A 21194-nucleotide genomic window follows, 5' to 3' on the forward strand; every position below is an offset into this window, starting at 1 on the left:
ATGAAAGGAGAGTGAGTCTCTGAGCAGTTCCCACCAATGGCAAGGTGTACACAGCCACCCACTCTGCCTGACCTAGCTCTCCACACATGGCTACATTCTGAAGCAAAAACCCAAGTCTGTCATGGGCTTGGATGTGGTAGTCCTCTTAAGGGGCATGGGCTTGGGACAATGAGTAAGACCTACATAGATGTGGCAATTCTGAAGAGCTGAGTTGTAAAGTGTTAGGGAACCATCACAATCCACTGATCCCTCAAGTGACTCAGATTACACAGTGGTGGAATGTGCAGAGAGCAGGGAACATGGGGGAACCAAAGAAAACATGCATAATAATTCCACTGGGGTGGCGAAGAGGATCTCATGAGGCCAAGAGTGCCTGAAATTCATTTTGGCTTCTAATAGCAGAATCCATTTACTTACTAATTTGTTCAGTCGATAAAAAAATTACAGACTACCTACCTTAGAAGAAGTTAAGTGTCCGCTGATGCTGTCCTAGTAACTTTTCAGTTAAAATCCTTTAAACAATAATTATTTGTTCTATTTTGTACAACAAATGGAGAGAGAAAAAAGTAGCATCCACACACAAAAACGATCAGAAATACTTGATCTGAAGGCAAAGCCAGAGGTGATACTGGTGTCCTGTCAAGGACCAGGACCCAAATGGTCAAAGCTAGCCACTGAGAGTACTAGACGGACAGGCAGCTCCCAATACAGACCACTTTGCAAATCTCCAGTAGCTACAGGGAGAGAGGGAAAGAGGAGGGAAAGGGAAAGAGAGAGAATTTTAAGAGAAACGGAAGTCTATTTGTAATTTTATCATCATATTGAAAATTGAGTGCTGATCCTAAAGTTCACAATGGCTGATTGTAAGGGAACCTAGTAGATGAAATAGTAACTCATCTGCTAATTTACAGTTGGAGCAAACGATAGTTTATTTATTCATTGCAGCGCTAGCACCAAGGCCCCAAACTTGTTAATCTCGAGCACACAGATCAATACAGACTTGATTCCCGGATCCAGGAGGCTTATGAAGCTTTCAGAAATTAGGGCATATTGGATGAGAACAAAACATGGTGACCCCAGAGGCCCACAGTTTCCACAGTTTAATATTCTTGGTGACCAGAAGGAGAGGGAGCTCTGATTGGAAACAACATGACCACAGCTCTAGTGGTTTTCCAAAGTCTCTGTGGCCGTGGATCGATACACAGACTCTGCCATCAGATTAGACGCGAAGTAGCCCAAATGCTTGAATTACCCAAGATGCAATGCACGGGCCACATGAAACTCAAGAAGGATGACTAAAATTCAAATGCTTCACTCCTTCTTAAAAGGGGGAACAAAAATATCCATAGGAGGGGATAGGGAGGCAAAGTTTAGAGCAGAGAATGAAGGAACGGCCATTCAGAGCCTGCCCCACATGTGAGATATATATATATATCTCCACTCAAACTAGATAATATGGATGAAGCTAAGAAGTGCATGCTGACAGGAACCAGATATAGATGTCTCCTGAGAGACACAGCCAGAATATGTCAAATACAGAGGGGAATGCTAGCAGCAAACCACTGAACGAGGAACGGGACCGCTGTTGGAGGGATTAGAGAAAGGATTGAAAGAACTGAAGGGGTTTGAGACCCCCATAAGAACAACAATGACAACCAACCATAGCTCCCAGGGATTAAACCACTACCTAAATACTATACATGGACTGACCCATGGCTCCAACTGCATATGTAGCAAAGGATGGCCTTGCTGGGCACCAATGGAAGGAGAAGCCCTTGGTCCTGCCAAGGTTGGACCCCCAGTGTAGGGGATTGTTGGGGGGTGGATGGGGAGGGGAACACCCTTATAGAAGGGGAGAGAGAGGGGTTAGGGGGCTTATGGACAGGAAACTGGGAAAGGGAATAACATTTGAAATGTAAATAAGAAATACCGAATTTAAAAAAAGAAAGAAAGAAAGGAAGGAAGGAAGGAAGGAAGGAAGGAAGGAAGGAAGGAAGAATGAAAGAGAATGCTAAGGTACAGACCAAAATGTAGAAAATGGGGTTGGGGGATTAGCCTAGATGTCACTGACAACCTTTATATGTAATACATTATAGGGGCAAACAATACTGTTCAAAGCTGGCTACAAATTACCTTTTGCTTAGCAAACCATATTGATGTTTATAATGATTTTTTTAAAAAAGCTATAGTATAAAAGTAGAAGTAAAAAAAAAATCCAATGACATTAAAAAAAAAAAGAAGAAGTGAAGTAGCCATGATAAAAGTCAGCTCCAGTTTCTACAAGCTACTGCATGAAAAATCTTTCCAAAGATTTGTTAGACATAATGGATCCACCGTAAGTGGCTCAATCCTCTAGTCCATGTTGATTGACCCCTAGTGTGGTGCCTGTGATTGTTTTGACATAAGTTCTGAATTAAACCAGGCTGCAGTCATAATCCATGGTAATGTGGATGTATTCACAGGGTCAGCATAAGTTTGAAACTCTTGAGTGGGAACTGAATACACGTTTCTCCATTAGAGTCCAGGACTCACACAGAACTAACAGCAAAACGATCAAGGCTACATCTGAACAATAAAATTAGTTCACTATTTCGCTCACTAGGGTGAAGTAAGGCTGTGTGAAATGGAAGGCAAAATTAGGTTTCGTCACTTTCCTGTCAGTTATGTATCAAGTGAGCTCATTGACGCTGCCCTGGCAGACTTGTACTCCCTGCCGTCCACCTCTGCTCCTGACAGTGAGCGGCTCAGTTTAGCTGGCTGGAGGATGCCTCTCTCTAGTCCTCACAGATGGACCCATCCATCAGCATGCCACGTAGGCATCACTTAGAGATGACTTACGTTCTCCCAAGCGTTGGCACAGTCTTGATGATTATGTAAATTTATACAAGGGCTGTTAACTCATAAAGAAGAAAAAATACGTCCTGCTCGCTTATGCGTGTGTGAGATGTATAATGACTCTCCTCTCTCTCCGCAGCACGGGATGGGCATCCCCTCCATTTCCATTATGCTCCACGAACTCATCAAATTACTCCACCATGCACGCTGCTGCGATGTTACCATCATCAGAATTGGAACATCGGGGGGAATTGGTGAGATGGATTGATTTCTACCATTAAAGCGAGTGATTCTTCATACATCCCTGTGTTAATTCAAAGTACACCAACATACTTAGAGCCCAACAGAAATTCAGATAGGCTGCGAAGTACTGGGAGGCTGGGGCTTGAAAATTTAAAGCGCTCTCTCTCTCTCTCTCTCTCTCTCTCTCTCTATATATATATATATATATATATATATATATATATATATATATATATATATATATCTGTGTGTGTGTTTCTCTGTCTTTTTCTCTTTCTCCCTCTCTCTGTCTTTGACTTTATCTCTCTGACTTTAACTCTGTCTCTGTCTCTCTGTCTCTGTCTCTGTATCTGTCTCTGTCTCTGTCTCTCTCTGTGCGTGTGTGTGTGTGTGTGTGTGTGTGTGTGTGTGTGTGTGTGTGTGTGATTCTACTGGTGTTCAAAGATGTTCATACAAAGAAGAGAAGAATTATTAGAAAGTATGATTTTACAGTATGTTCTAGTCTGTTTCTTTGTTGCCATCAAAAGTCTTCGACCAAAATCAACATGGGGAGAGCAGGGCTTATATAGCTAACAGCTCCCAGCCAATTATTGAGGAAAGCCAAGGGAAGAGCTCACAGCAAGAACCTGGCTGCAGGAACTGAAGCAGAGGTCATGGTGCTGCTAGGCCTTTCTTATGGGGAAGCTCTTCAATTGAGGCTCCCTCTTCCCAGTTGACTTCGGTTTGAGCCAAGTTGACAAAAACTAATCAGCATATAGTAAGGGTAGGGTGGGGTCTGAGGAATTCTATGTGACAGGAATAGGGATGTTCCGGTAAAGAAAATGATAAGATCAGACCTTATGGCTGCTAGCAAAATCTTTCCTTTGGCTCATCTCAGTGCTTACAGCTCTTTTCTTGGTCCTGTGTTTTACTCAACTACACAGCAAAAAGGACCACGTGAGCTCTTAGGAAAGGTCAAGTGACTGCCTAAGTCCATCCAAGATCTCCCCTGCCTCCCTTCAGTTGTTTCCTAAGGAGCAGGTCTTATCAGGGTATCATCTTATCATGTGACTACATGCTAATGCAGATGCAATATTTTATATGGGAAGGTTTGATAGAGCAACAGGACCACATGGTTCCATAAACCAGGGTGAGCCTTTAAAAAGACACCCCCCCACACACACACACACCAGAATTGCTTGAGTAAGCATTTTGGAGCAAGAGGTGATCTCAAAAAACCCTCAGAGGACTAGAGAAATGGCAGGCCCACGGATGGCTCTGACTCAGGTGGGGCAGGCTAGAAGGGAGCAGCCATTCTAGAGCTATACTCCAGAGACAAAGCCAGCCCAAAGCCCCTCACATGTGAACAAAAAAATCTTTCTTTCGTGGGTGCTCTTCCAAAGGGAAAGGGAGAATGGAATCAGTCAGTGTTGGCCAGACATCCTTTTGGATTGTAGTTTCTCAAATAATCAGTTTCAGGGGACAAAGAGCCTGGGAAAGACCTGGGAACCATCATTAAGGCTGCTTGCAATCCTCCGTTTGTGGGAATCCCTGATCTGCCTTCTGCGCTCACAGCTCCACATTCTGGCCTCCTGACTGCAGCAGTTGTCATTTGATAGGAATGAGCCTCCAGCTCCTCCCTCTGGTGACCGCCCAAATCACGGTCATGGTCTTGTGTTTCATGATGACACAGTACAGACTACAACAGGATTGTACCGACTTCTGGAGGCCTGTAAATGGAGGCAAAGCAAGCTTTTGTACTGGTGTGAACAGCTTCAGCTCAGAGTTGCATCTAAGACGGACTCGTTTGCTTTGTTTGAAGCAACACTATATTTGAAGACAGAAAATTACAGATATTACTTATTCTTTTGCTGATACAGTCATTCCTTAACTGAGTGAAAAATACCTTGATAAAGGAAATGTACACAATTAAAAAGAACTTTTGTCTTGGAGAAACTAGGCTATAGATGCTGCAGTGTATGTACACATGTTGAACCAATATGAGGAAAACACATGTTCAACTTCCTTCTCAGTGCCTTAGGGTATTCTGAACACACACACACACACACACACACACACACACACACACACACACACACACACACAAGGAACCCTTGTTCTGTTGTTCTGGCCAACCAGAACTGTATCTTCAGAAGCTACTGGGATGTTTAGCATCAATTGTCAACTTGACACAACCTAGCATCTACCTTGGGCTGGCCTGTGGGTATATCTAGTTGGAGATTGTCTTAATTCAATTTGTTGATGTGGGTGTGACCATTCCCTAGGCAGGGGATCCTGAATTCTGTGAGCGTAAGGAAATGCAGCTGAGCACAAGCAAGTTAGCAGGTACATGTGCACCAATTTTTCCCCCCTCTGCTCATGACTGGATGAGATGACTGCTTCTAGTTCCTACCTTAACTTCCTCATAATGGTGGACTGTAAGTTGGAATTGTAAACCACATAAACCTGGTCTCTCTGCTTTTGTTAGGGTTGTTATTACAACAGAAATTAAAGTCCCACAGCCACCTTGGGCATCTAGTGGGAAATGTGAAGTGCTCCCTATTTACTTTCCTTTGGAATATCGGAATGCAGACGAACCCAAGATGAGTCTGCACTCCATAGCCAGGGTTGTTAGAAATGTTTCCTCACAGTGCCAGATAATAAAGGTTCTGAGCTTTGCAAACTGTGCACTTTCTGTTGCTACGTCTTAACATCACATCATGGCTCAGATGCAGCCAGGACAGTATGTAAATGAGTGCGTGGATCATGTTGCAACAAAGCTTCGATTACTAAGACAGAAGGCATGTGGCCTGAGGACCAGAATTTGCAGACCTGCGTTCTGTGGTATCTTGACAGAAGCAAGGACTCACTGATTTCTAGTGAATACTCACGACGTGCTGGGTTCCACACCAGGCCAGGCAAGAGAGCAGTGAGCTGACGCCCTTCTTAACCTTATATAGCTTGTGTTTCATCAGAGAAATAGACACACAAAGGCCAGTTTAAAAAATGTAAAAAGGAGGGGGCTGAAGAGATGGCTCTGAGGTTAAGAGCACTGACTGCTCTTCCAGAGGTCCTGAGTTCAAATCCCAGCACCCACATGGTGGCTCATGACCATCTGTAATGGGGTGCAGTGCCCTCTTTTGGTGTCTGAAGATAGCTATAGTATTCTCATACATGTAAAATAAATAAATCTTTTTTAAAAAGTATCATTTAGATACATCTTCTCCCTCTGGCTGTCAGTAGAAATTGGCCTAAATCAAAAGATGGGTCCCAGAAGGCCTTGGGCAACTCTCTGTACCCCGCCTTCATTACCTTTCCTTTATAGGCTCCTTTCTTTGGTTCTCTCTCCATGGTTCAAGCCTTTGGAAGGGAGTGACTCAAACTGACACCGGGGAACATTGGCTTTAGTGGGATGAAAGGGAGGACAAGGACAAGCAGGGAGAGTAAGAGTTGACAGGAAATGGCATCTCAGTGGGTCCCTGACTTGGCTCAAGCCAGACTCTGTAGCAGTGGAAGGGCAGCCAAGAGGCCTAATTTGCATGGAGTCAGGGAGAAAAGGGAGGGGTTGTGGTGAGACTCTGTAGGGAGAGAGAGGAGGGCTGCCAAGAAATTATAGTAATGGAGGAGTTTGTAGGAAGATTAAATATCAAGTAGTCACATCGCTTTGTGAAAGCTACTTGCTGGCAGGCTCATTTACTTCATTCCTGACCTAATTTATTCAAATTCGAGCCTGAAGGCTGGCACTAATTTGCATGTCCAAGAATCATGTTTGTCTTGAAACCTAAACCCCACCACATTGTGAATGCGAATCTGCAAAGACGGCCAATGAGAATGCCTGTTCTAAAGGTTATTCGATTGCATTTAGGGGAAAAAATATTTTTAAAGATGGAAGCGGGGAGAACCACTAACAAACAGCATTAATTAATGTTGACGGAAGAGGTCGCGTATTACACGACACAGAAGTCAACTCGAAGCAATCTTCTGGGATCACTTATTTGTTCCACATTGCAGGGATTGCTCCAGGGTCTGTTGTAATAACAGATACAGCTGTAGACTCCTTCTTCAAGCCTCGGTTTGAGCAGGTCATCTTGGATAACGTGGTCACCCGAAGCACCGAGCTTGACAAAGAACTGGCTACTGATTTGTTCAACTGTAGCAGAGAGATCCCCAACTTTCCAACCCTCATCGGACACACGATGTGTACCTATGACTTTTATGAAGGTGAGACTCATTTGCACACCAGGGAAGCGTCGGAAAACAGCAGCCGCTCGTTACACGAACCCACAATTTGTATTAAAACTGCATGCTAGCAAATTAATAGTGTGGATTTTTCAAGGGGAAGCAAATAGCCTTTTTACTTACTAAAGCATAGCAACATAAGGGCTTAATAAGCAGCTGAGAAACATGCAGAGTGACTTTATATTGAGAATGGGTTTAATCCTGTATCAATTTGAATACTAAAATGCAATTAGCGATATTGACAGCGTCTTCTCTCTCTGCCTGTGACTTTTACTTAAATTGCTGACTTTAAGAAAGAGGAATATGCTGGTTCTATGCTTTTGTCATTCTCCTGACCCCCAGGCAAGAAAGGAGACTAGCAAACAGAGAAATGTTTAATTAGACAGATCCTATGGCGATGTGGTAGTCTCAGAGTGGGGCTTTTATCCTATAGCCAAGAGTAAATGCTCTCCATACCTAGTGTAGAGTTAAGTTGAAGGTCACTATCAAATAACAGCTCTTGTTCCAAGGGATGAGGGTCAAGGCAAAAGAAAAACAGGACAATCTCCACGAATTCTGCTCATTACAGAAGAATCTGCACTGTCTTCAGACCATAGCATTTCACAGCAAATCTTGGGCTGTAGTTATGTTTCTATAATCATTTTAGTTAATGTTAAGATTCCATTGCCAACTTCTTTTACCTTTCAATCAAAGTTTACATATTACTTTTAAAAGTCGTGCAGGGAGATAGATCGTATTCTGTTTGCCTTTGCTCGGGTTAGTAAAAGCGTTGGAGGTATTTATCCAATAGGCAAGCAGGTATTTATGGACAGGTTGAGACTGTTCTAGGACATCAGCTCTTAGGCCCTCCATTTAGAGCATCACCCACTCATGTGTTATGTCACAGTTCACTAGCAGACGCCTGGTAGAGTCAGTGTTTCCATTGGCCTGTGAGATATTGTTCCAAATATGAGGTATTTTTTGCCAACATTTGTAATTTCTAGAGCTTTCCATGTGAAAGTCCAGATGTTTGGCTCTCTGACATAACATAAAGTAGCATTAAAAAGTACAAAATAGTCTATGCATGACAGCTCTGGAAAGACCTGGCCCACATCTGGGGCTACTTATGCTGGGGCTGGGTGAGGTGAGACAACCCCTATCTGCCTGCGTAGATCCTCACATTACCGAGGGCCTCTGGGACAACTGAGCTTGACTCAGCTTCAATACCACAGAGGTGTTGGCAGGCAGCACTGAAGAGGAGAGAAGAACAGGAGAAAGCTCGTTGTCAGGATGGAAGCCAAAGGGATCAGGAGCAGAGGAGAGGAAGCACTTCCTTCGGGAAGGTCTGCATAAGTAATGGCGGGTCACTAGCTTCCATCCGGGCACTGGCTGGGTGTAAAAGGTTGGGCTACACACTCGGTGAAGGGGTAACATCAGATCGTTCTCCACTTTCTTCTGGGCCCACTGGTCAACCCAGTGAAACTAAGCAAGGCAGAAGCAACAGGGACAATCTGGATAGGAAAACTTGAGTGAAGGGGTAGCACGAAGCCTGAGGGGTGTGCAAGGGACAAAACACACACCAGCTGCCTATGTCTGGCCATGGTCATAGGGAGAATGGCGGAATCCAAACTATTTACCTCAGGAGCATCACTGAGATATGAAACCTTTCTCCCTCGGTGTCTCCACATGGCCTGTGTCCCTGTCACTGAACCAGCTGAGATTCTCCTCAAAGGGCAACTTTCTCTGTGACCCCTTCACCCCATTCCTGGTGTCCCCACTGTCCTTCAGAACTGGGGGACTCTGGTACAGACATTCTGCCCTGTGTATGAGACCTGAGCCAGGTGTGGCCATGTTCTGTAGTTCCCTTTGGAGGAAAGAGTCCACAGCCAGGTCCCCAGAGGAGGCTCTCCCAAGAGTTAGGCGTATAAGCCGGCAGCCTTCTGAGGATGCTACTTCCACTGAGGTGAGACAGCAGCCACTGAATCACCCCAATCTCTTTCAGGCCAAGGCCGCTTAGATGGAGCGCTATGTTCTTTCTCGAGAGAGAAAAAGCTGGACTACTTGAAGAGAGCGTACAAAGCTGGAGTCAGGAACATTGAAATGGAATCGACGGTGTTCGCAGCCATGTGTGGACTATGTGGCCTGAGAGGTAAATTTCTTGTGCATTCTAAGGGCCTGCTCCCCTCTTCCACAAAGCTAATGTGTTTGTTCTTCAGGAGAAGGAAAGGGAGCCCAAACAAATTTTATTTTGTGTCGATCCCATGCCTAAAAATTATTCATACTGAACATTACCTCATAGAGATTTGTGAGCAGGCAGGACGTTGTTCCCCTCAGGGACTCGAGAAAGCAAAGCTCAAGGATCAAAAATCCGAAGGCACCTGCTGGTTGATGACGTACAGAGGACTCAACTGCAAGTTCACTGTTCTCTATCTTGGTAGTGGGTGTGGTTTTCTTAAAATCATAATTGAATTTGTTGAGACAGGTTGTAAATGAGAGATTCCTAAAATAGTCTATCAGTCATCATTTTAATTAGTGTGGTCAGGGAAAGGTAGGAGGAGAAGGTGCCATTTGGGAAAGGGGCGCATGGGAACCTGGCAGGCACGTTCTGGAAAGTGGCACGTTCCGGAAAGTGTAAACGTAAAGCTAAATATATTGGGAGCATGCAGGTGTGTGACAGGGACAGGTGGGGAGGGGTGGGGAGAGATGTGGGGCGTGAGGGAGGGGGAGGGGCAGGCTGCACATAGCACCTTTAAATCTTTGACTTTCTGTCTGGAAACTGGAAGGAACTGGAGAACTCGGAATAGATACGCTTCGGTAGACTTTTCTCTGAATGCCGAGTTGGGAAGACGCTAATGGGAACAGAGAAGTGAGAAGAGGATTAAAGGGCTAAAAGGCAGCAGACTAGGGAGGCAGGAAAGGCCAGGGGGATAGCAGAGGGCAGTGGGATACAGTCACAGTCAACAGAGAGAGGAACCCAAGGAGAATTGAGGACAGTTTGTTGTGAGTTTTAGGAGAAAGGCAGACCCTAAGGATACCCAGAAGAGTGAGCTTATCACACCCGGGACAGACCTGTTTAGGTGAGGATTTGGTGGCTGTGACCTGCAGATGGAGGTCAGGTGAGCAGTTGGACTTGATGACACTTGGGCTCCGATGAAGGGTTTGGACTGGAGGAATAACTAATACGTTGACAGTATAAAGTGGCATTTGAAGCCCATACAGTACACGAGGTAGAAAGAGCACAGACGGACAGAAAGAGATCAAAGCTAAAAGTTACGGAGATGAAGACCAAGACGGAGTGACCAGCGATGTCACCAGTACACCAGGAAGGCATTCTCAGCTACTCTGAGAGCAAAAACGTCACAAAAAGCATCCTGATTTCTAACATCTGTCTTTGCAGCCAATCCATTTCCTTATACATGTAATAGACACCGTGCATGTCTGAAATGCACTCTGGGATTACAGAGAGTTATAGGAGATTGTTTGCAGGAACACTGTTTTTTAACCAGTTACTGCAGAATACATATGCACAACAATCTGGTGATTCTATCTGGCGAAGAACCACAAATTCCTCCTTGTGCTGTTTAGGTTTTCTGCTTTTCGGTGTATGTGTGTGATGTGCATGCTTGCCTGTGTCGGGGGACACACGCAGGAGTGTGCATGCCATGTGGAAGCTGGAGGTCAGGAATCATCCTCAGTGACTCTTCTACCTCAACCAAACCTTAAGCTTAATGTCATGGCTTGGTCCCGCTGGCTGGCTTGCTCTAGAGAATACCTCTTCTCTGTGTTCTGAGGCAACAGTTTCAGGCAGGTCTACACACTTACTAGGCATTTAGTTAGGTTTGCATAGCAAGTGCTTTAACCACTGAGCCATCTGCCCAGACACCACCTCTGTGCTCTTTGTTTGCTTACAAACTCAGCACGAATGCCCAATTTCAGAGAAACTGTAACCCAAAACAACGAACAAGGGCAGGGCAGTTTGACCTTGCTTGAACCGCAATGCAAAAGATTTCTGCTCCAGGAAAGACCTTCTGAGGTTTCCTTATTATCGGAACAAATGACTCATATCTCTGCTAATATGTAAACGAGCAGATTTTGGTAACCAGCACTGTCAAATATAAAATACTGAGCCAATAGGCTGCCAGATATAAGTGTGGTGATGACCATGAGTTCCTTCTGTAAAAGTGATCTATTGGCCCCCAGGGAACCCTGTAGGCTTGTGAACCCTGGGTATCTGTCTTTGTCTTTTGAGAATCTTTCGGAGACTGGAGGGAAGCCATTCTCTTAAGAGAGCCTTTTGGTCCTGTGGCAGATGTCATGAGCTCACCTGTATCTGCAGATATCTCCACTTCATAACTTGCCTTCCGTGGTCTTTCTACAGTGTTCTGTTCTCGCTGCTGCTGCTGCTGCTGCTGCTGCTGGAGCTTCTGGCTGCTGCTTTCAGCATCCACGCGGGTCTCTCTCTTCCAAGTCACTGCCGCAGCCTCTCTTTCATCCTGCAGAGCCCTTTTGGCTGCCGGCACACACGCAGCTCTGCAGCTCTGTCGCTCATCCAAGTATTACTGTGAAAATGTCTTCATAGTCGCAGGGACTCTAATGTCCCTAAGACATCATTGTTTTACAAGGTGCATTTCTAGCATGTAGGCTGTGGAAGATGAACTCTCTGGGGTCAAAGGCCCACGGAAAGGTAGCCATCATGCCCTTGTCTTTCGTTGCTACTTCATAACACGTTCCCTTCATCCCTTCATGGTGTTAAAGCTGGCAACCCTCTTTAGCTTTATCCTATCCACTCACTCTGTGTAGACCAGGGAAGCTTGGGAGGAAAGGCCCAGGGTGCAATCATTCTCTGCTGTCCTAGCAAAAAATCAGGAAGGACATGAATGACAAGGAGTATGGTGATGTCTCACCTGACCCCTGAGTCCAAGATCCGTGGTTTCGGGCTCACAAGACCTGACTACCCTCCACGGTCACTCCTAGCCCATCCGATCATATTCTTCAGGTTGCCTTCTCTGGCGGCCCTTTCTGTCTTTTTATACTATAAAGAGACAGCAGAACAACCACCATGAATTCACACCCATGTGAGAACTGACAGTTTCTGCCTTCCGATAACACTGGGCCTTGACACTGCTCTCCTGGGAACCACAGTTTAACCCAGAGGACTCAGTCATAGAGTTAGCACGCTTGTAGAGTTGCATCATTCTGTATCTGTCCGGCCTGGGGAGGGTCCGTGTCCATGTAGTTCAGCACTCATCTTCACAATTAGTGAGACTTGGTCTCTTAAGGAAGGGACCGTTGTATGACTACACAAACCCAATCACCCATATTTATATTGTGTATTTGATTTCTACGTTACCTATTCAACACTGTTATCTTTATTTCTGGCTTGCTTATATATTAACGTATGTATGGCTTTATATAATGCATGCTCTGCTGTGCTGTCTGTTGCTGGGATACAATATGCTGGCTGACGAGAGCAACTAGGGGAGGAATGAGTTCTTCTAAATGGCTTACCCTTCCACACCAAAGTTCATCATTGAGGGGAGTCAGGCCCCGGGATGCCTACTGGCTTTCGCCCGCTGGCTTGTTCAACCTGCTTTCTTACACAACCGAGGATCCCCTGCTTATTATAGATGGCACTGCCTACAGTGAGCTGGGCCTCTTATATCAATCGTTAATGAAGAAAATGCTCCAAAGGCCAATATGATGGAGCTGAGGGGTCCACCTGGCTCTAATTTGTTTCAAGTGACAAGAATCGAATCAGGCGAGCTTTCATTCTCTCTCCCTTGTGATGTGACACTAGAAGGGGGGGGGAGTTTGCCCTTGCTCCAGGCCCAGCCCCTAGAGTAATGCCTACCACGTGGGAACTCAATAAATAGGAATGAATGTAAAGGATGGCGGGGAGACTCTACTTGACCTTGGCAAACGGCCATAGAAAACCAGATCCGTCATTCTCGGGTCACGTGAGTAGTTCAGAATTGTTTGAAGGACGGGAGCCAAGAGTTCCCTTTGCTGTTAGACTTACGCAAACCTGCAGTCCCAGGAGGTCTGCTGTTACATGTGGGTGAACAAACTGCCTGGAATAGGGCCACCAATATCCATCTGTCTCTGCTGTTCTTTTGGCCATTGTCCCCAACAAATGTATCAGGGGTTCAGTACCACCTTAACAAAGATCTGAATAAGGAAATAGTGGATTTCAAGTCACCCCACATCAGAAAGCTGTACCTTCAGAGTAACTCAAAACTGGACAGCAGAAAAGCAACACAGTGTCCAGCAGGTGCGTCTTTGATGTGTCTGTCCCTGTCTGGTGGTGAAATTTACTTCAATTAAGCCCCTGGCTTCTGATCAAAGATGGTAACCCTCCTGGGCTATGAACTTGTGACAAATATATTCAGTCTGTATCTAGTTTTTATCAAGAGAACTGCCATTTGACACAAACTTGCACAGCAATATATAAAACCTAATATTTGTCTAAGATTAGGCTCTGCTCAAGTCCTTCTCAATGTCTTCAGTTGTCTGCAATTCACTGTGGTTTTCCTTTAGAGTAAAGGAATAATTCCACGTTATTTCTTTTGACAGCTACTTGTAACTTAGGGAGGTATTCACTCTTTAGGAAGTTAACTCTGAAACTCTTCAATAAAAGGGAACAGAAACTCAACTTGCATTCAACTTTTTAAATTCTTCTGAGGCTGTTCCCAGCCATGAAGGATCTTGGGGTCTGGAATCTGCATGGTGACCACTGACGAAGCCCAGATGATGTTACTGAAATAATTAATGATTATTTTAGGTTTGTAGCTAGAGTATTTCTTAATCCCAAAATAGAAGTAAATCAGGGTTTTGAAAAGTTGTTTCACATGGATACTTGACAACCACTTGCAGCTCTCCGAACCTTCGCAAGAGAAACAGTGGCCAAGTGCACCTTCTCCCAGCTAAGCCAATGGGCTGGAATTTGACTTCAGTTCTGTGTAACTCAGGCCATTTGCTTCAGGAACACTGCTACCTCTGCCAGGAGCCTCTCCATAAAAACACAAGACTGGGGGTCTCTGGACCAAAGAACCAAAATGTGTATCATACAAAAATCAGAGACCAGTTTTGTGTCATAAATATGATGAGTAGACAATCATCTTGCTTCAGCAAACAAACTGTAAGGACTGGGTCCTCCCAAGAGTTAGTGCTGGAGTCAAATAAAAAGTTAAGCAACCACCAAGTGATATTGCATAGCGATGCCATAGCAACTCAATTTTCACATCTAAAAGATCAGGTGTCAATAAGTAGTTAACTTGTTGCTTTGTTTAAGGTGATCATGGCGAGGTGTTATATGGCTCAGGCTGGTCTTGGACTTGACGTCTTTTGCCTTAACCTCCCAAATTCCGTGATTACAGTTGTGTGTTATCTCACCACACCTTGCAGTGTGTTTTCCATTGTTTAATAACCGTGCAAGTTCCAATATGTGTATAGCCTGTATAATGATCAACTTGGGCTAATTAGCATATCTATCACTTCAAACATGTTTCTAATTTTTGAGATAAAATATTTAAAATACTGACACTTAGCTATTTTGGGCCTGTTAATTTGACAAAGATGAGATTAAGGAAAAAATACTTTGCAATATTTTAATGTACTTTAATAGGAGCCACAGTATGGTTTTGGTTGAGTGGCTTTAATTCTAAGGCAAAGCTTCTCTCACTACTGCCAACACATCTCGTGTGTGGCCTCTCTTTGCTATGGCACCAGAAACCAGGCCTAGGATCTCAGGCTCCATTGTCTGTGCTTCCCAAGACATCTTTGTTTCATGGCCCGGCCTGCAGCAGAAGATGGTCTCAGACCCAGCATTGCTGCTAGGCCTCCTCAGGGATGGTAGCATGGTCTTCCTATTGAAAGATGATGTAAGGTCTGAGGTGGAAATTGGGGGCCTGGGGAGGCCTCAGAAAGACAACCTTGTCTGAGAGGATGAGGCCAGGTCTAGAGAGAAAAATCGAGTAGCCTAAGGAAACACAGCTAAGTAAGGACAAAGATGGATGAGATCTGACATCACTGCCTTCCAATGGGCAATTCCTTAGCATGGTGCCACAGACCGGCAGCTGCTGTTGAAAGAGGACATGCGCACGCCTGTACAGGAAGAAACACAAGTAACAGCTTTCAATGGAAAAAGAATGTTGAAACAGTATTTAAAACAAGAGAAAACGACCGAGAGGTGGTTATGTAAGGGAGTGAATGTACTCCTAGGAGCCTCAATACCCAGGAATCCAAGGCTGAATGTAAACACCTGGATTTAGTTCTAGACTTCTGGGTGAAAATGAAAACACCTTGTGTTATTCAGTTCTCCTTATATAACCAAAGAAAGTATGTGAGTCGCTTTCTTCTCTTGTTTGTTTTGGCAAAACTTGATCCAAACGTTAAACTTTACCCAATGATTAAACAAGTGCGATGGTCAGCTTGGCTGTATCAGGAAGCATCTTTAATAACACTTTCATAAGAGATCCGGGACAATCAAAGGATGGGATGTGAACGAACCAGTTAATTCAGCATGTTTTATTGACCTAAAGGGTTAGGGTCCAGGTATATGCATTTGTGGCAACTTTCTTTGATTCAAGAACTGAGTTGGATGTTTTAGTTTTCAGATAGTTCAACCAGAAACACCTGCTCTCTATTTACTGTATTTACTGTCTCCTCCCTTCCCCCACCCACACTCTGGTTCAGTGTGTCTAGAATGTAGCCTACAAATCTGAGTTACCTGCAGGCTGGGGCTCAGACACAGGTGGCCAGCATACCAAGTTTTGAGAGAAATGAACATACAAATAAGTTATTTGCATGTCCCTGGTCCTGTCGGTCCCTCTGAATGTGAACCTCTCTACCTGCTTTGTGATAGGTGGTCAACGGGCTGAGATCAAAGTCTTAGAGGAGAGACAGGAAGTGGAAAGGCTTTGGGTGAATGATGGCATGATTCTAGTGTCTTCTATAGGAGGTAGACCAGAATGGAAGTGTGTTGGCTTTGTAAACTCAAATGTTGAGGAGCAACAGATTGAGTGGGAGAAAGCAGACGTTGGGGATAAGAAAAGAGAAAAGAGTTGCAGAAAGATAAGCCAGGCTGGGAGCTGCGACACTAACCTTTGCTGTTTTCTCTTTCCTCTAACAGCCAGCTCATTTGGTTGCTGCTGTGTGCATGGGTGTTGGCTTCCAGCCCTGTTATCTTTGTCCCCCATTAATGTAAAACCTTGCTGGAGGTTTGGTCTGAACCAGAGAGGGGCTACTAACCCAACCGAGCAGAGGGCTGCAGGGTACCTAAAGGATTTAATGTATGAGCTTTGAGGCTCTGGGTCCCCAAAATTATCCACAGGTATTTTATATGCATAGAAATCCATGTAGTTTTTTTTATGCAAAAAAGACACAGAGGCAACTTCCCTCAGCTTCGATAAGAGGCCATGAAAGGTGGCAAAGGGCTGAGATCAGAACACAGTGAGCTCTGCCTGAGAGCTGTGTGTCCCCATTACATTTCTCCTGGGTCAGGTAGCTGACAATGTTCTTGGTGACAGTTAGGTCACTAAATGTCCCTCTGGCCCCAGGAACTACCCTCCATGCCTAATCTAAGGATCATGGCAGCAAAACCACAGGCTTCGTTTTGACAGGTTGCTTTGAGTAATTAGTCCCTTTTATTTGTTCATGGAAATAGGGGGGTGACAAGATCATTATATGCTGCTTGTTACGGGGCTCCCCAGGGCGGAGGAAACGAAGCCAGAATTGCTGTTACTTGCTCTCTGCGGATTTGACCTGGCCCTTGAAATCCAAGGGAAACATTCTGCTTGGTGCCGGCTCTGTGGAGAGTACAGGACACACGTTTCCTTTTATCCTGCCAAGTGAGGGACTGGAGCTGGACTTTCAATGCATCTGCCAGCCACATCAACACTTCACAGACCCGCTGCTCATTAACTTAAAAAGCACGGGGAGTGCTAGCTCACAGCTTTCTTGTTTACCTGTTCAGCAGAGTTGCTCTACCACAAAGTGACTGGGTTTTGAGTAAAAGAAATGATCCTAGGTGATGGACTATTCGACTCTTCCACGGTTGAGTATTTTCAGTGGTTCTCATTTGATTGTAAGCACCAGTTTGCTGGGCAGACCAGGGCAAGTCCTAGCAGTTCACCACATACAAGTTCAGGAGAGGAATGGATGCAGCTGTTTAGGAAGTTGGGGATTTACTGGTTACTTACTTAGCTGTTCCATCATAATGGGCCATTTGTTTACCCCTTTCTAAGCTGTCATTCCATCATCTGTCTAAGGGAACAAAAATACTGCCTCATTCATGACATGGCTGCCTGAATTACGATATCTCAAATGCCCGACATGCAGCAAGAACTAAACAAACAATAAGACACACGAATTGGGAAAACATTTCCAATAGAATAACAAGACACTTATAAACAAAATACAAAAGGAATTCATACAATTTAACAGCAGGGAAAGAAGTAACCCAGTGATTATGGGGCACCTGCTACAACAGCTATCAAAAAGCAAAGAATTACAAGCGTTAGTGGAGATTTAAAAAAAAAAACAAAAACAGAAGCCTAGTATGCTGGTGAGGGATGAAAAAGCACCGCCATCTTGGGAAACTGGATAAAAGTCTCTCAGACTGAAAATAGTAGCATCATGGTGTCTGGCAATCTCACTTCTGAATACATAAGTTAAAGAATTGTATTCAGTCTGTGGAGAGACTGGTACTCACTAGCATCCACTACAGCATCATTCACAACAGCCACCATTATAAAATCAACCAAAGTGTTCATCCGTAGATGAACGAACTATGAAGGTCATATAAACAGGACATTCTTGTCTTACAATGAAGGCAAGTCGGGCGATTTGGGTATTTGCAACAACACAGATAAACACTGAAGACATTGTGCTAAGCAAAATAAGTCAGCCGTGAGAAGAGATCCTGCATAATCTCATTCATGTACGGAATCTAAAAACCTCAAATTTATAGGTATAGAGACAAGAATCATAGTTACAAATGGATGGGGAGTAGAAGTTTGGTGGGGTGGGAAATATGGACATGTTGGTCAAAGGGTACAAAGTTGCACTTAGAGGAACAATTTAAACATCCTAGTAAATATTGTTAATATTGCTGATAATATGCATATATATGCATGTTAGATTGACTTAATCTTTCTATAATAATTCAATTACATACTGAAGTGTTTCATTGTGCCCCAAGCATGTATAAGTATCCTTTATCCATGAAAAGTAAAAAATTAAAAGATAGTGTTCACTCTTGTGATTATAGTATACTTCTTCCTAAATCTCCCAATGAAGTCTGCAACAGAAATATATATTACCCAATTCTACTTCTATGCCCAAACAGGTCGCTAATGTCCCCAGAGCTGACCCTCTCTGCAGAAATACACTTTTAGATGCTGATGGAGATTAGCTCACTGTTAACGATCCATAAGTGCTCGCCACTGATGCCATTATAAACAGGCACATTCCTCAGAATCAAAGACACGATGTGAAATTGGTAACAAAAATTAATACAGCACACATTTTTTTTTTCCGTCTGGGTTTTCCTAGTAGAACAAATCAAAGACATTTCCTTTGGGTCAAAAGAATGAGAATTTTGCTTCTTAAAAAGATATTGTGTTCTTTCTCACATGTCTTTGTATTTTTTTTTAACAATGTTATTTCCTGCATTCTTTGGAAATTAAATGCTAATGTGTTTGTCCTTTCATGTGCCTGAGAGTTTCAAGCATTTGACTTGAGATCTTAAATTTTATAAGAATCAGTGCTCGACTTTATATTTTTCTAGGCAGCATCCCAGAGCTAGCCCACTGCTGTTTGCTTCATTCATCTACAGCAAGCACATTCACTCATGTACTGCACCCAGAAATAAAGCGTCCCTTTAGATGTATCCACAAGGAGAAAGAGCCTCCTCCCAGCAATGGGGAGTACTACCATTGGCAGCCCAGGGGTTTGTGTGCCTTGGGTGTTCTGGTCTGAGCACAGTGGTTTCCTTAATCTAGTACACTACAGAGGAAAGGGCCAAGACGGATTTTGATACTTTCAATTAACTAATTTAAATGAGCCTTGGAAAGAAGGAAGGAAGGAAGGAAGGAAGGAAGGAAGGAAGGAAGGAAGGAAGGAAGGAAGGAAACTAGAAAATCCAGTAGATTGTGTCTACATCACGGGGAAACCATTTAAAACGTCCATGTTGAGAATGTCAGTGCTATAGACAAATAGTCTGTAGAATAGATCAGCACATTCACTTCACTAACCATATGGCTTTTCTTACTAGCTGCTGTGGTCTGTGTGACACTTCTCGACAGACTCGAGAGTGACCAAATCAATCTGTCTCATGATGTCCTGGTGGAGTACCAGCAACGGCCACAACGCCTAATCTCAAATTTCATCAAAAAACAGCTTGGACTTTGTGACCAGATGTCATAGCTCCGAATCCCGCCCCTCTCCTGAGAGTTGGTACATGGATCTGCAACGATGAAGCCATGTGTTGTTTATAATATTTTTATGTAATTCTCATCCTTGGGCTAAAAAAATCATAAAAGATTTTATGAAATCTTTTATCTTGAAGTTCAATTTATTGCAAGAGAATTTAATACCCATGTGAAATTAAGTTCAAATTCCATTTTAGAACGAGTTAACTAAAGCAGCCTAATAATTAATATTTTAAACTCATGAAATGTGACATTTGGAGTTTCACATGTAGCATTAATTAAGCTTATATCAAAATAGATCAGCCATTTGTAGATGCTTACCAGTTGCTTGCTGAAGCAGATCCAGAAGTGTATGCTAGGATGTTGTCAGCACTTCTAGGTGTTGGACAAGTGACAAAATTTGATCATGCACATTCAAAATATTTACAAAAATGTGTCAGTGTAATATAGGACGGTATGGAAGAATTCTCCTTGGGGAAATATGGCCATCCCTTCTCTCCCGTCCCTGTACAATTTCAGTGCACAAAAATGGAATTAGAACCTTATGAGTGTATGTGAGAGTCACAGAACATCACAGCTTGAGGTCACACTTTTGGGTTTTTTTCCCCCTCTTCAAATGAAAGCCCTCAGTAACGCAGACCTCCACCCACCCACCCACCTCCCCAGCTGGAAATCAGAAGTGACTCAGTTACCTTCTCAAGATCTTTTTATTCCTAGAAGGAAATATGTCTCACACACACACACACACACACACACACACACACACACACACACAAAGCCTGTATTTGTCGTTGTCTCAGTAAGAACTGAATAAGCTGCAGGATTAGTTAATAACCAAATTTAAACTTGAAATCAAGATAGTAACTGAATCCATCTGAGGAACTTTGAGGCGGGTCTCATTCAGAGCCTGCACCTAAGCCTCCCCTGGTTGACCTTGAGAGGATGCAAGCAGCAGAGGCTCCAGGAATTGACCCCGCCTTCCAGGTTCTTTTGAACATTTAGAAACTGGAGTGTCTGGTTGGGGTAAGAGTGGAGGAGGACTTGCGAACTTGTATAGTATGTAATGTTGTGTGTATATATGTTTGTACATAGTTGTGGAATGAATAAAATATATCTTTCATCATGCTGCAGAATATTTGGGTCCTGGATCCTTTGTCCGTTGTATGTGGCTGAATAGATGTTCAAGGCAGGATTCCCTGCTGGAGACAGCAGGCTCTGGGCTGTCTGAAATGGCCCATGCCTCTGACGAGATGAGGATGAATTTCTCTTTTAAGCAGCAGTAATAAAGGATCCCCTAAAAGGTGCTTCAGTTTGTGAACCTTTTTGGCAGCGAGAATGCTTGGAGTGCACCTTTCTGGGTCTCTTAATAATTGACCATCAAACACAGACATCTGAACTACTACATCGAAGGGCCAGGCAGGAGCGCATCCACTTCCTCAGCCACATCCTTTTCCTCGACTTCCTATTTTGTTAAGTGGAATCCACTTC

General features: G+C 43.9%; 1 protein-coding gene across 3 annotated transcripts in view; it reads left to right on the top strand.

Annotated features, from left to right (window-relative positions):
* Upp2 (uridine phosphorylase 2) overlaps window positions 1-20834 on the top strand; it is a 37848-nt gene extending 17014 nt beyond the window's left edge. For 2 of the 3 annotated variants that reach the window (XM_032901935.1, XM_032901937.1), the window contains 4 exons: window positions 2975-3089; window positions 7069-7278; window positions 9278-9424; window positions 19550-19701. In XM_032901935.1, the coding sequence (XP_032757826.1) occupies window positions 2975-3089; window positions 7069-7278; window positions 9278-9424; window positions 19550-19701 (624 nt within the window). Of the gene's footprint in view, window positions 1-2974; window positions 3090-7068; window positions 7279-9277; window positions 9425-19549 lie in introns of all 3 variants that reach the window. The other variant, XM_032901938.1, reaches the window with a different exon arrangement.
* The last annotated feature ends 360 nt before the right edge of the window (window positions 20835-21194 follow it).

This window comes from Rattus rattus, chromosome 5 (assembly GCF_011064425.1).
Source record: "Rattus rattus isolate New Zealand chromosome 5, Rrattus_CSIRO_v1, whole genome shotgun sequence".
In the NCBI taxonomy this organism is placed as follows: domain Eukaryota; kingdom Metazoa; phylum Chordata; class Mammalia; order Rodentia; family Muridae; genus Rattus; species Rattus rattus.